Below are 14023 nucleotides of genomic sequence, written 5' to 3' on the forward strand. Positions count from 1 at the left end.
CCAATTATTTCTTTTGTAGGAAAACCAGAAAGGCTATTGGACACATTAATTTATATGTCATTAGTTATCCCCTCTATTCCAAAATGTGTTCTAGCATCCTGAGACACCTTGCATAATACAATCACTGTGACTCCAAGTTGGGTCAAATGGGCAGGCAGTTAATGCTTCTCTGTGAAAAGCTCAATAACTCACTTTATAAATTTCAGCTCAAAGCCTATGTTGAGGTGAAGAAAAATTGACATTCGGTCTGTGAACTTAATGTCAAGCTCCAGAAAAACTCTAGGCAGTACATGATTAGCGATTAAGGGGACGCAGACAATAAAGACATTGCCAAATTGTAAAACAAGACTCGGAAATTACAGAAAATGTTGCTAGTTATTGATTACGGTGACCATTCAGTTCCCATTGAGCCACCCAAAAGAATCATTCATTTTCCAGCAGAGAGCCTGCTCATTTGCAAGATAAAAGAGAGGCATTTCTGCACATGCCCATAATGTTCTTCACCACTGGGGGCAGCTTTACATAAGACTGCATTCACTGAAACCAAAGCAACAGTCCGAGCAGCTTTCAGAATGACAGTCTGCAGAAGTGAGCTGAGCGTGTGTGCAGTACGGGGCTCTCCTGCCTCCTGGGCTCCAACGCAGCTCTGTGGCTGAAGTGGGTGCTCACCACCAGAATGCTGGGCTATGGAATACAGATGTGGCAGCTCAGGTAGCCCCACGTTGCCGGGAGGAATACATCATGCTTTCCGATAAGAAGAAATTGTAGAAGCCAGTTTTTGTTTTTTTTTTTTTTAACAACCCCCCCCCAAAAAAAACTGTAAAGATGCAAAAACGTAATATCCACGAAGATCCTATTACCTAGGAAGATTTTGATGTTTTGCTACAAATGCGGTATTGGAATTTATTTGTTCTTGGAGTGTTCTGCGTGGCTGGCAAAGAATAATGTTCCAAAATCGGTCCATCTCCCAAGGGGTCCAATTTTTCTTCCTGGGTGTCAGCGAGCCCTGACTCACTACAGTGCAGCTGACAGGGGCTGTCATGCAAGTGGCCCCTTAAGCCAAAGCAAAAGACCTAAGGACGACCTTTGAACAATACAAAGGATGGGTATGTTTTGTCATTTTTCTTCTTTCCTTCTTAAAAAAAAAAACGAAAACAAAAACAAAAACAAAACCCTTTAGTCTGTGTTGTAATTCTGCCTTAATTATTTTAGAGATTACCTTTCTGTCCTTAAGACTATAAATTCAATTGCTTAGTGGACACGTTTCCTTGCTTAACTACTAAAAAAAAAAAACCCTTAAAACAATTCTGTTTACATTTCATGGAGGTGATATTTGATATTAAATGTTGTTATTTAGATTTAAATTTTTAAAAAAGAAAATACATGCCTATTTTTGCTTGATTAAAAATAAATGAATTCCTTTTTGGGGGGATAACTTTTCTAAGTTGTTTTTATTTCCAGGTTTCAATGTAATTAGGCTACTGAGCGGATCAGCTGTAGCACTGGTTATAGCCCCCACTGTCTTACTGACAATGCTTTCTTCTGCCGAACGAGGATGCCCTAAGGGCTGTAGGTGTGAAGGCAAAATGGTATATTGTGAATCTCAGAAATTACAGGAGATACCCTCAAGTATATCTGCTGGTTGCTTAGGTTTGTCCCTTCGCTATAACAGCCTTCAAAAACTTAAGTATAATCAATTTAAAGGGCTCAACCAGCTCACCTGGCTGTACCTTGACCATAACCATATCAGCAATATTGATGAGAATGCTTTTAATGGAATACGCAGACTCAAAGAGTTGATTCTGAGTTCCAACAGAATCTCCTATTTTCTCAACAATACCTTCAGACCTGTAACAAATTTAAGGAACTTGGATCTGTCCTATAATCAGCTGCATTCTCTGGGATCTGAACAGTTTCGGGGCTTGCGGAAGCTGCTGAGTTTACATTTACGGTCTAACTCCCTGAGAACCATCCCTGTGCGAATATTCCAAGACTGCCGCAATCTGGAACTTTTGGACCTGGGATATAACCGGATCCGAAGTTTAGCCAGGAATGTCTTTGCTGGCATGATCAGACTCAAAGAACTTCACCTGGAGCACAATCAATTTTCTAAGCTCAACCTGGCCCTTTTTCCAAGGTTGGTGAGCCTTCAGAACCTTTACTTGCAGTGGAATAAAATCAGTGTCATAGGACAGACCATGTCCTGGACCTGGAGCTCGTTACAAAGGCTTGATTTGTCAGGCAATGAGATTGAAGCTTTTAGTGGACCTAGTGTTTTCCAGTGTGTCCCAAATCTGCAGCGCCTCAACCTGGATTCCAATAAGCTCACATTTATTGGTCAAGAGATTTTGGATTCTTGGATATCTCTCAATGACATCAGTCTTGCCGGGAATATATGGGAATGCAGCAGAAATATTTGTTCTCTGGTAAATTGGCTGAAAAGTTTTAAAGGTCTGAGGGAGAATACAATTATCTGTGCCAGTCCCAAAGAGCTGCAAGGAGTAAACGTGATCGATGCAGTGAAGAACTACAGCATCTGTGGCAAAAGTACCACGGAGAGGTTTGATCTGGCCAGGGCTCTCCCAAAGCCGACATTTAAGCCTAAACTCCCCAGGCCGAAGCACGAGAGCAAACCCCCTCTGCCCCCCACGGTGGGAGCCACGGAGCCTGGCCCAGAGACTGATGCTGACACTGAGCACATCTCTTTCCATAAAATCATCGCAGGGAGCGTGGCCCTTTTCCTGTCCGTGCTCGTCATCCTGCTCGTTATCTACGTGTCATGGAAGCGGTACCCTGCGAGCATGAAGCAGCTGCAGCAGCGCTCCCTCATGCGAAGGCACAGGAAAAAGAAAAGACAGTCCCTAAAGCAAATGACTCCCAGCACCCAGGAATTTTATGTAGATTACAAACCCACCAACACGGAGACCAGCGAGATGCTGCTGAATGGGACGGGACCCTGCACCTATAACAAATCAGGCTCCAGGGAGTGTGAGGTATGAACCATTGTGATAAAAGCGCTCTTAAAAGCTGGGAAATAAGTGGTGCTTTATTGAACTCTGGTGACTATAAAGGGAACGTGGTGCCCCCTCCCCTTCCCTCTCCCTCCTGCTTTGCTGGCAAGGTCCTTCCTGGTCCATTTTAGTACATTCATAATACTGGTCATTTTCCTCTGGTACAAAATCAACCCACTGAAATTTAAATACCACAATCAATGCAAAGCTCAAACTCTGGTTTAATAGAATGCCTATTGTATAAGACTCTTGATTGATTGCATTAATATCTCACTTGTTTTAAGATAAAACTTCTTTCATAAGTAGTCCCCCACCTCTGCTGTTTGCCTTGGGGTGGGACCAAATCTACAGTTCTAGAAGGTTTGTAGTTCACTGGTGAATCAAGGAAAAAGTGAATGATCCCAGGTACTTGAAGCTTGAACTGATTCCAGGAGAATGCTTGACTACAGGAACATTTAGAAACAGAGCCTAAAAACACTGTCTGGCTTAAAAAGAAAATTGAAGGAAACTATCAAATGATGGTGCTGGGTTAAAGAAGCGCCACGGGCAGTTTCCAGAGGTGTTTGAATTACAGTAAAACAAGCCTAGGGAAAAGTGTTGAAGGGTTAAAATGCTGCAAATAGACAACTGAAAAATGTGAGGAGATGGTAAAAAATACAAAGTTTTAGACTTGAAGCCTTATCTCTGAAATCCATTCTTGTAAAATCGAATCAGAGTTTTCACTGTCAATTTCTCCTAGCCTTTAATTAGCCTAAATTTAAAAAGAAATTTTTTTAATTAAATAACCAAGAAGCAAATTTGAGGAGGCAGATTTCTCCACTGTTCCTCACCTTAGGGAGTTTTCAGAGATGAGGCTTGCAAATGGGAGGGCAGCTTGCTATTTGCTTGTGGCTGGGAGCTTACCAGAATTTCTTTCCAGTTCTTTCAAGGACTCTAATGTAGTGAGTGGAATCTTTAGCTCTGTCTGTTCTTCTGTCTGGGATTTGTAAGACAGTCCTGTTGTGTTCCATTATGTGTCCTGCACACACTAGTCCCCTAATGACTGACACTTCATTCAGAGGCATAAGAGAGAACACATTCCAAGACATGCCTTCCACCAACAGCTTCACTGAAAAGAATGATTTTGATAACGCCTTAATAAAGGTATAAAATCTTAGAGGAAAAAATACCAACCCTATGGCAGTTGTCTTTTGCTTTTCTATTGTTGACATTACAGTGTCCCTATGTTCATCTATATTGTGAACTCATCCATCAGTATGAATCTGTACGGACCCTGCTGGCAATCTGCAAACTGCATGCATGTTTTTATGTCGTAGGTGAAAGTTTATTGACTGCAGCACAAATATCATGCCTTCTGTATTTAAGTAACTTTGACCACAGTTCATTAAGATTTTAGAAAAATGTTTTTGGTCTGTATTGTATCCTCTTTCAACCTCCAAAATGAACAATCCTATTACAGGAGCAAAAATCAGGAATTGCAACATTGAGTCCGTTTCATTTAATTTGGCTTGCCAAGCCCCATATCTTTAACCACGTCCCTGTTCTTTCAAAACAAAATCACTGCAGCAAAAAAGAAAAAGTGGATGGCTATTTTTTAACCAGCTTTTTTATATAGTTTGAAGTCTTTTCATATGCTGAGAGGAAAAACCTAGGCAAGTCACCATGAAATATAATTGCAAGGAAGCCAGATTATAAAAAATCATACTTTTATAAGCAATAAAGGAAAGGGGACATTTAAAGTGGATTTCTCAAAGTACTATGATTTTGATTAAATCTTAAAAGAGATGCCAGTTCAGAAAAGCATCATAGCTACAATATATTTACCCAGGATAATTGTTGAATGTATACTTATTAATGGTAAATAGTCACAGATTCCCAATTGATTAATAATGCAGATACTTCCTTACAGTACTATGAACTGGATGACTGAGCCTACTGTGATGTTTTTCACTGAAGTTGTAATTTTGCATTTTTCATATAATGTCAGTAAATACATATTCCATTTCAAAAAGAAAATTTCTTTGATCAGCCTCATTTTTATCTGTACTAAAGATGATTGTATTAATTAAATGCAGTGTTAAAGTGAAAAAGCCCATTTCTATTCTTTGACTTGACCTTTTGCCTCATTTGTCACAGATACCAAATAAATTCAGGCAAGGTATATTTGTACTTATCTTTCTGAATTCTTGCAGATCTCACTGCTGTGATCCTACTGGTATATATAAAATATGTTTGTTGTATTGAAAGTGTTTCTAAAATTCAAAGCCACTTCATGTGTTAGATTAAATAAATGACCAACGTTTTAAAGGCTGGTCATTTTTTAACGCCTAAATTTATTTATAAATTCAATAATAGAACCAAAATAAAATCCCTTAGATTTTAAATGTTATTTGATTCAGGATATGAAATATTTCTTAAAAAGAACCACCACCACCCCCAAACTTTGGGAATGAAGCTACCCTAGTTCTCAGGATCTTCTGATCACAAATATATAACTCTTATAGGCTAGACAATAACTAGTTCACCACCATGAATTTAACAAAGTCAACTTGGTCAATGCTCTCCTGCTCAAAAGTTGCTGTTCTCACCCTGACTGCATGGCACTTTCTGGACTACATACTGTAAGTCTATTTTCATTCAGTATTTCAAACTCATTGTATATTAGAGAAATATAATTGGTATTCCATTTTCTATTCCAAATTTACATGAAGTATCTGACTTCCCTCAGAGGTGACAACAGTTAAATAAACAGCCTGACCTATTGAACTACACAACACAGATGCGTCAATGCAGAATGGATTCAGTCAATACTTTGAATGCTTTACCAGAGAGAAAAGAAATGCAGTTTAGTCACTGAACTGCATGTTATTCCCCCCATTTTTATGAGCCCCAGTACACAGTGCTACTGCAGCACGGCTTTAATAGTCCCAGTGCCACAGTCTTCTAAGCAATACTTATGCAATATATATTCCTTTTAAATGAGTTTATATTTTCCAAGACTGTTGACATTACATTTTTTCAAAAAATTTAAACCATTTTTTACTTGATTTGGTGAGTCAACTCTCTAAGTATACAGGCAATAAACTGTATTTCTGTGGAGCAGGAGTGACCTCCAGTGGCCAGTTGGACTAACCACAGTTATTCATACACCTATTCAGTGTTTCTAATCCTGAATCCTTACGTAAACATGATTTAAAACATATATTTTTTGATCTGTGAATCAGATTCGGATTTTATTTAATTCATCTCTCTGGTAAATATAGTGTAATTTTTTAAGTTATATTTTGCATATTGACTTACTTAGTAATTAGCCTAGAGGCCACAAGAACTGGTACTGAGGGCTAGAAATGTGTCCATAGATGAAGAGCAAGTAGGAATGTCCTAAGAATAGATAAGAAATTCTTTAAAGTATTTATACTCATTGGCATTGCCCAGATATTCTGAAATTTTCATTAAATGGGTTAATATTTTCCATAGGCAGGATACTGAAATATAATGTAATTTAGATTCAGAAAGACAAATTTCCATATTAATATTGAAAGAATCAGCATCAGTTATTTACTAGTCCATAGGAATATCTGAGCAAACAGGTGAGGGAGGCCTCCCCTTCAGCTCTAGAACTCTCCAGTTTCTTGATCATGCCAGTGACCTGTGCTTTGCCCCAGTGCTCTCCCCAACCCTCCCCCTTCTCAGCCAGCTGAACACTGGTTCTATTAGGCTCTCTGACAATGATGTTACAGTCTAAGAGGTGATGATTCATGGATAATGAAATTATGCTCTCCTTCTGAGGAAGGATAATGCAGACTCAGATTCGTAAATTTGGCAAGGGATATTACGATGTTGTAGGTGCATGAAATATCCTCTCTTCCCTTGACATTTACCAAGAAAAGAACTTAAATAGTTTATTTAACATGTGGATTAGACCAGCATCAGAAACAAGCATCCAGCCATGAAGCCTAAGAAAAAATGAGTTCCAGATATGGCAAATGAGAATTGAGCCATGAGAAATAAAAAACTCAGAAACTGTGTTGTTTCTTCCATTCCCTTTTCCCTGAGTTCTCATTGGTACCTGGATCTGTAGCAAACCCACAGAGTTTTTCTGTACTTGAACTTTCATACCTGCCTATGTTAAAAATCAGACAAGGTTAGAAGAAACCATGAACATGAACTATAGGAGTAAATGTGAATGACAAACATTGTAAGAGAAACAGAACTGATGGAAGTTAAATAGCTTGTATTAAATGACTCTTGAAAACTAAGAAAAAAATAATATATAGGTGAAAGTGAGTTCACCTAACCTAACTGTAATAGCTTACAGAACTGGACCCAAATTTTGCTTCATCTCCAAAGCATCGGTGATTTTTGCATACTTGTGTAGAATAAAATAGAAATATTACTCAGAAAATCTACATAAATCTAGTTTACAGTTCTTTTTTATGGTACAGTATGGGCCTTAGATTCAAGTTTCTCTGACATTTGCTAATCTAATGATTTGAGGCAAATTTCTTAGCTTTTCTCAATTTCAAGTTCCCCATCTGTAAATGGGCACGTATTATTGACTTCACATGGTTATTGAAAGAACACAACTAGAGAAGTACTCTGCTAACTCTACAATGGCAAATGCTTTTTCTTTTCAAAGAGCACTTGGTGAGATACTCAGGTTGTGGTTGCTGGTGTTCTATGTCTGACCTGGGGCAAAAGATATCACTAACCTCTATGTTACAGAAGCCCAAAACCATTTTACATGAATGCGAATTCTGAGACTAGGAAGCTACTCTAGAACTTAGTTTGTCTTTGACCTTTACTTTCCATAAATCAAAGTTTCTTCAACCCCATGTTATCAGAGTCTAGGAGTTTATTAATAATGATCACAATGTATACTAGACATAAAATAAAGATACCAACTAGAGAACAATGAACCAAAAGCTTATCAAAGTAAATAAAAATTCTAACTGTGTACCAAATCAGGTCATTATAGTGAGGACTTTCAAACAACATAGGTTACCTGTCCATCCCTTTTCTAGTATCAATATTTTGAGCACTTGTTTTTTAACATTTATGGCAAGATGACATCATTATTGAACAAAAAGTAATTGCTCATAACTTGTTACAGTAGGGTTAGCATACATTCCAGGTATCAATCACATGACATCTACTTTGTTTCTTTGTTTTCCCCAAAGACTATCCAAAATCTTCTCCTAATACAGAAATTGCTATCATCTTTATCAATTACTGTCACTGAAAATCCCTGTATTAAAAAAAGCATAAAAACACAAAGGCTTTTTTTTGTGAGTAGCACCCTATTCACTTAGGCAAATTAAATACTATTCTTTGCTGGCCTTTCATCAAATAAATGACCAATGTAATCACAAATCTTTCTCCAGTGGATGCAGCTTGTCTTACCAAAAACGATGTACATGAATTTCCAAAATTCTTATAATTTAAATAGACAAACTAACTGTTTCTTTTTGACAGCTAAGTTTCTTTGAAATCTCTAAAGTACAGAGAAAAGGTAGTAGTTTTTCAGTGGAAAAAGTATTAGTGAATTTTATGCTGTTTTACCTTCATAGGATTATTGGTGGATGTTCTTGAGTTAGGTCTTCTAAACATGTAAGAAGAATTCCAGGAATACAGACTATCTGAGTCACAATGTAAGACTAAGCAGAGGCAATCTATTTTACAACTGTACTTTCTAATGACAAAACCCCATATGCAATAATAAACCATTTTATTGAAAAAAAGTAAAAGAGCTTCTATCTTATCCTATCCAGCAAATGTTGTAATGAAAATTGGTAACTTTCTTGACAATTCTTGATATTTTCCTTTTATTTGCCAGGGGATCCCACTCCCTATCCCCCAAGAAGAAATTTCCTTTATACCTTTCTCCCACCCTTAAACTGTTGCTACCTACTTCACATATGCAAAAAAAATTGTTTTATCTCACCAAACACAGTCTTCCTTCATAGAAACCAACACAATTTTGTCACCTCACTCAGAGGAGTCACCTATCTCTAATAATAATTAAAAAATAAATTATGAAACAAGATTTAAGTCTGGCTGAAATATAGTTGAATCATGGGTTAGAAAAGCATTAAAGCCTCTTCTATTTTCCTTCTTAATTACCTCCTAGAAAACAAAATATAGGACTTTATATATGGGAGTGTCCAACTACATTCCACCAATCAAAAACATTTATACCATCAGAATTTTTGTCTTCTCAGGAATAAAATGCAAATTGGCGGAGGGGGGGCTCACATATAAAATGATAAGGCAAATTCTACATTTAGCAAAGGCAATTTCTGTTAAAGCTTCATTGCACTAATTAGATCTGTTCAGGGTATAAAATACATGTTGCCACTGAAGAGCAAAGGACTTCATTAAATACAAATCCTTATTCAGCACTCTTGGGGCTCAAACTTATTAATGAAGTGGGGGTAAAAAAATGTTCTTAGACAATGGATAAACTATATGATAGTGAGGCTATACTATCAAGTGGTATTCATGGCTTCAACTGGGTGATCCCCAAATGTAGGTAAAAATTGGTTCATGGCATTAATATTGATCTGTTATACAGTCTGAAAGAAGGAACATGCTTACCCCTTCCCCATTTAAAGCAAACAACCAGAATCTCACAAGAATATTTAAAGGAAATGTAGAATATATCATGATGAGGCTGAAGCAGTAGGGTAACTTTAAAAACCTCTGATAAAAGCATTATAGGATCACAACAGTGAAAATCCTCTAAGGAGTTTAAAAACTAACTCATCACTTAAGGGTCAGTGTTGGCTTGTACTCATTGAGTTGTTAAAGGGGCTTTGTACAATTTGTACAAAATTTTAAAGTGACAAGGCATAAATACTTGATGGAGATCCTGCCATTTATCCAGTGGAAGGTTAGGTAACATCACTAAATGATGACTAAAATAGAATAAAGATCTGTTTAATACAGCACAGGCGATATTATATAAGTATATCGTGTTTTCCACCAAACAAGGCATGTTGTAGATGTTTAGAAGGAAAATGCATATCCATCCTAAAAGGTGATAATTCACATTTTTTATGTGAATTCACATTTGTGAATGTATGTGTATTCTTGTGTAATGGAGTCCTTATGTGCCAGGAGTGTCTATGCAGGGCTTTTTTGTTTATTTGTTTTTAATGTTAAGAAGAGTCCTTAGATTGACTCTGTTTTCCTCGAAGTTTTATCCATTACTCCTATACCTTGTCCCTTCTTTACAGGACTGGCCTAAAATAATTCCTGCCTCACTCACACATGCTTCTGAAGCTAAATTCTATATCTCCCATTCCCATTTGGAAATAATATCCAGTGATTTACCATTGGAATATCCCTCTGCTAGGTAAATTTAACCTGCCAGCATCATATTCTTCCCAGCCTGTGGCATCCATTCCAGCCCATCTCATGCCATTAAATGGCAGCACACACTTAGTCCTATGGACTTTTACAGGGAGGATTGAGTAGTAAAATGTAAAAATCTACATATATTTTTATGGGCTTCACTTTGGTTGTTTTTATGGTCTACCACACAGAGATGTGTGGGGTCTTTATTAGTTTATACTGAAATGGAAAAGCATTAAGCTAGCTGTAAATTAAAAAGAAAAGGTCAAGGCAGATAAAAAAAAAAAGAGTCCAGAGTTCATATTATATCTTTCTTAATATTAAAAATAATCATAAATGATGAGCATCCTGTAGTTTACTTTCATGACATCTGATTTACTCTCCAAGTTTACCATCATATTCTTAAATGTAAGCCTCACATTCCTTCCATTTTTCCATTTCTAACAGAGAGGTTTCTTTTGTTTGTTTTATGGTTGTTTTGTTTTGTGCTGTTTTCTGCCTACAGATCTTTTCCCAGTCCAAATGTACCACTTTGCCTGTTTTTCTAGAATACCCACTCAAATTTTGATCCTGTCAGAAAGTCACAGGATAATTTATCAGTTTTATGGTTGGAGCAATCAGACAGACTGAATTTGTCTCTAGAGTACAATCTAGTCGAGTCTGGGATATCTGCCTTCTGTCTTCCCAGCCTCCCATTCCCATGACTTTTCTCCCTTTACAAGGATTATCCACAGCGAAATTCCTCCATCCAATGGTACTCCAGCTCTTTCAATTCCTTATTCCTTACCAAATATCTATTCCTAGATCTAGACCAGTATTATTGTTCCTCTTGAGGGCACTTACATTTAAATAGGGATAAAAAACCTTTAGCTAAAGGTGAGAAAGTCAGATATAAGATCAGGCATAACCAGCAGGGCTGGGGAAAGTACTTCTGGGGGCAAAAGGCTTTGCAAGCACCTCTGAAATCATCCTTTATTATAGATACCTCTAAATTTTTCTCAAACATGAGGCTGGAACTTACCAAAGACACCAAGGTAGAGTAAATAATCCAGGTTTTATTCAGTAAACTATAGTTTGAGAAATATCTTCAGTAAGTTGCCATTATACAAGGCTTAGTATTTCTTCACTGACAAACAATATGGTATACTAGAAAGAACTTGGGCCGTGGAACCAGAAAGAATCAGTTTGGATTCTGGTTCTGAGACTTCGTAACTACAAAATCTTGAGTCATAGCCTCTTCATCTTAAAAAAATGTGTAAAGCCATATATATTTAATCATCACCTGATTGTTGCAAGAGGGCAAAGAATCAGCATTTCTTGAATATTTGTACGTACGCTGTTATGGCACACTGCGTGTATTACTTAATTTAATACTCATAAAGCCCCTATGTGATTAAATGAGATGACATGGGTAGAATCACTTGGTACAAAGTTTGGCACATAATAGTAACCTTCTCTAACTGCTAAAACTTTCAGTACCATAGGATGCTTTAACAGTTGTGCCCCACTATCTATTTATTTTTAATGGAATAAGAGATACCTGGCAGACTTTCAAGGATTAGAATCTAAATTGTTCAAGGGCATCTAAGCACATGGTTAATACTAAAGAGTAATGCGGTATGTAAAACCAATATCCGAAACCTCCCAACCAAGCCCAAATGCAACTCTACCTTTACTTGCATGCCATCTTCCATGCTTTAGCGCTGGTCAATTTTTGAAGTACAGGTGCTTTCTTACCTCTGCGCTTTTACTCAAGCTATAGCCTTTTTGAGGAATGACTTTCTTCGCTTCCAAGTCCTCCTGTCAATCTTGGAGCCTTTCTACAAATCCAATTTCAACTTCACTCATTTCAGAAGTCTTCTTAATCTTGCCCTTCCTTGTTTTACATGGTATTTTCTATCCCTGTTGGTGACTACATGACCACTTGTCTGTGTTAGAGTTATTAATGTGTCTGTATATCCTTTTGGAGGAAATGAACCATTTTTTTAAATTTTACTTCTTCTACCAATGATGATTGATTGGTGCAGTTTTTTATTCATGGTAGTTGTCTGTTGAATTGATTTTCTAGTAATTATGATAAGGTTATTGTCAAGTTCATATTTATTTATATAGTCCACATATACATTTTGTGTTTTTACCTAACATATACATTTTCATATATGCAGTCTTCTCATTTACCATTTAATTGGCTTCAAAAATTGGTTTCAAAAAATTCTGATATAAGTACAGTTTTTAAAAATAATGTTCTGATTTAAATGCATCCATGTTACAAAGAACCTACGAATGATTTTCTTTTGATAGTTACCAAGGAAATGAACAACTTAGCGGGTATATTAAAGTGACTAAGAGCTAAAAAATATTGTGAGGCAAAGAAAAAAATATTAATTCTAAGTATGAATACATCTTGATTTTAGTGAGTCATCTTTTGTTGTAAAAGCCATATATTTGTGACTGCTGTTTGTCCACTGCCTCTTGGGAAAGATCCTTTTCTCATTAGTGTGGATGTCTGCTCATCCTGTCCTCAGTTCCAAAAATGTTCTGCCTTAAATACATTCCAAGGCCGCACCTCTCCTACCAAACACAGGGACCACTCTACACTATCTCGGACACTAGGTCAGAGGTCTTTGGCTTCCTGAATATACACATTATCAAAGTAACTATTCTACTGGAGACTGCAAACATCAAATACTCAGAAGTTGATAATTAGTAATGCTCATCTTTTTTTCTCTCTTGATTGATGATGCAGACAGCAGACTTGATCACATAGGATTGAGGCATCTGCCCTTTGTTGGGTCTCCGCTTTCCTCCCTCTCTTCATCCTTTTCCTCCTTTTCATTGAATTTCATCTCTCTCAGCTCGACTTGAATTTCTTTCAATTTTTCCCTCTGTCCAACTTTTATTTATAAGTCAACCTCTACTACTTAAATATATACCTTCTGACTGCATTGAAAGGAAAATACTGGTGATTTTTATCTCTTAGAAAAGCAGTAATTAAAATGACACAGTCTAATAATTTAATTTAAAATAGAGTCGAAAAATGATTTTTATTCAACAGCTTTGTTTAGTTCTATAAATTAAGATCTGTAATTTTGTAAACAGTAATTTAATTTCAGAAATAGAAATGACATTGCTCATTTTTTTTTACTTTTTTTTATTAGTTTTCTTCATATTTGAGAGACAGAGAGACAGAGCGCAAGTGCGGGAGGGGCAGGGAGAGAGGGAGACACAGAATCCAAAGCAGCCTCCAGGCTCTGAGCTGTCCGCACAGAGACCGATGCGGGCCAGAACTCACGGACGGTGAGATCATGACCTGAGCTGAAGTTGGATGCTCAACTGACTGAGACACCCAGGCGCCCCAACACTAGTCTGCTTCAGATTCACAAAATTCTGCATAGAGTGACAGCTGAATGAAAGTAACCTATAACCCATTATACAGGCAAGAAGTTTCCAGTAGGATGTATTCAGCTCTTTTCAATACCAAGCTCACAAATTATTTTTCCAGAGGTCAAATTTGCACATAACTCTTTGAACCACAACTATCTCTTCATATTCAACTCAGTTTTAACATCTAGCAGTGTGTTGCACAGAAATAATCAATGGTTAAATTATTCCCATTTTGTTGGCTCAGCTCACAGTAGCCCACTGATTAGTTAAAA

At 37.0% G+C, this 14023-nt stretch overlaps 2 protein-coding genes across 7 annotated transcripts in view; one reads left to right on the forward strand and one right to left on the reverse strand.

The window, feature by feature from the left end:
* Nucleotides 1-14023, reverse strand: part of CTNNA3 (catenin alpha 3) — a 1810934-nt gene that overhangs the window by 1019682 nt on the left and 777229 nt on the right. The gene's annotated exons all lie outside the window — the stretch shown is intronic.
* LRRTM3 (leucine rich repeat transmembrane neuronal 3) overlaps nucleotides 531-14023 on the forward strand; it is a 164477-nt gene continuing 150984 nt past the window's right edge. The window contains exons 1-2 of one of the 2 annotated variants that reach the window (XM_086679818.1): nucleotides 531-1106; nucleotides 1462-2993. In XM_086679818.1, the coding sequence (XP_086535944.1) occupies nucleotides 1103-1106; nucleotides 1462-2993 (1536 nt within the window). In that variant the 5' untranslated portion in view covers nucleotides 531-1102. Of the gene's footprint in view, nucleotides 1107-1461; nucleotides 5323-14023 lie in introns of those variants that run through there. The other variant, XM_086679819.1, reaches the window with a different exon arrangement.

This window comes from Puma concolor, chromosome D2 (genome assembly GCF_028749965.1).
Source record: "Puma concolor isolate L17-30 chromosome D2, mPumCon1.1.hap2, whole genome shotgun sequence".
NCBI lineage: Eukaryota > Metazoa > Chordata > Mammalia > Carnivora > Felidae > Puma > Puma concolor.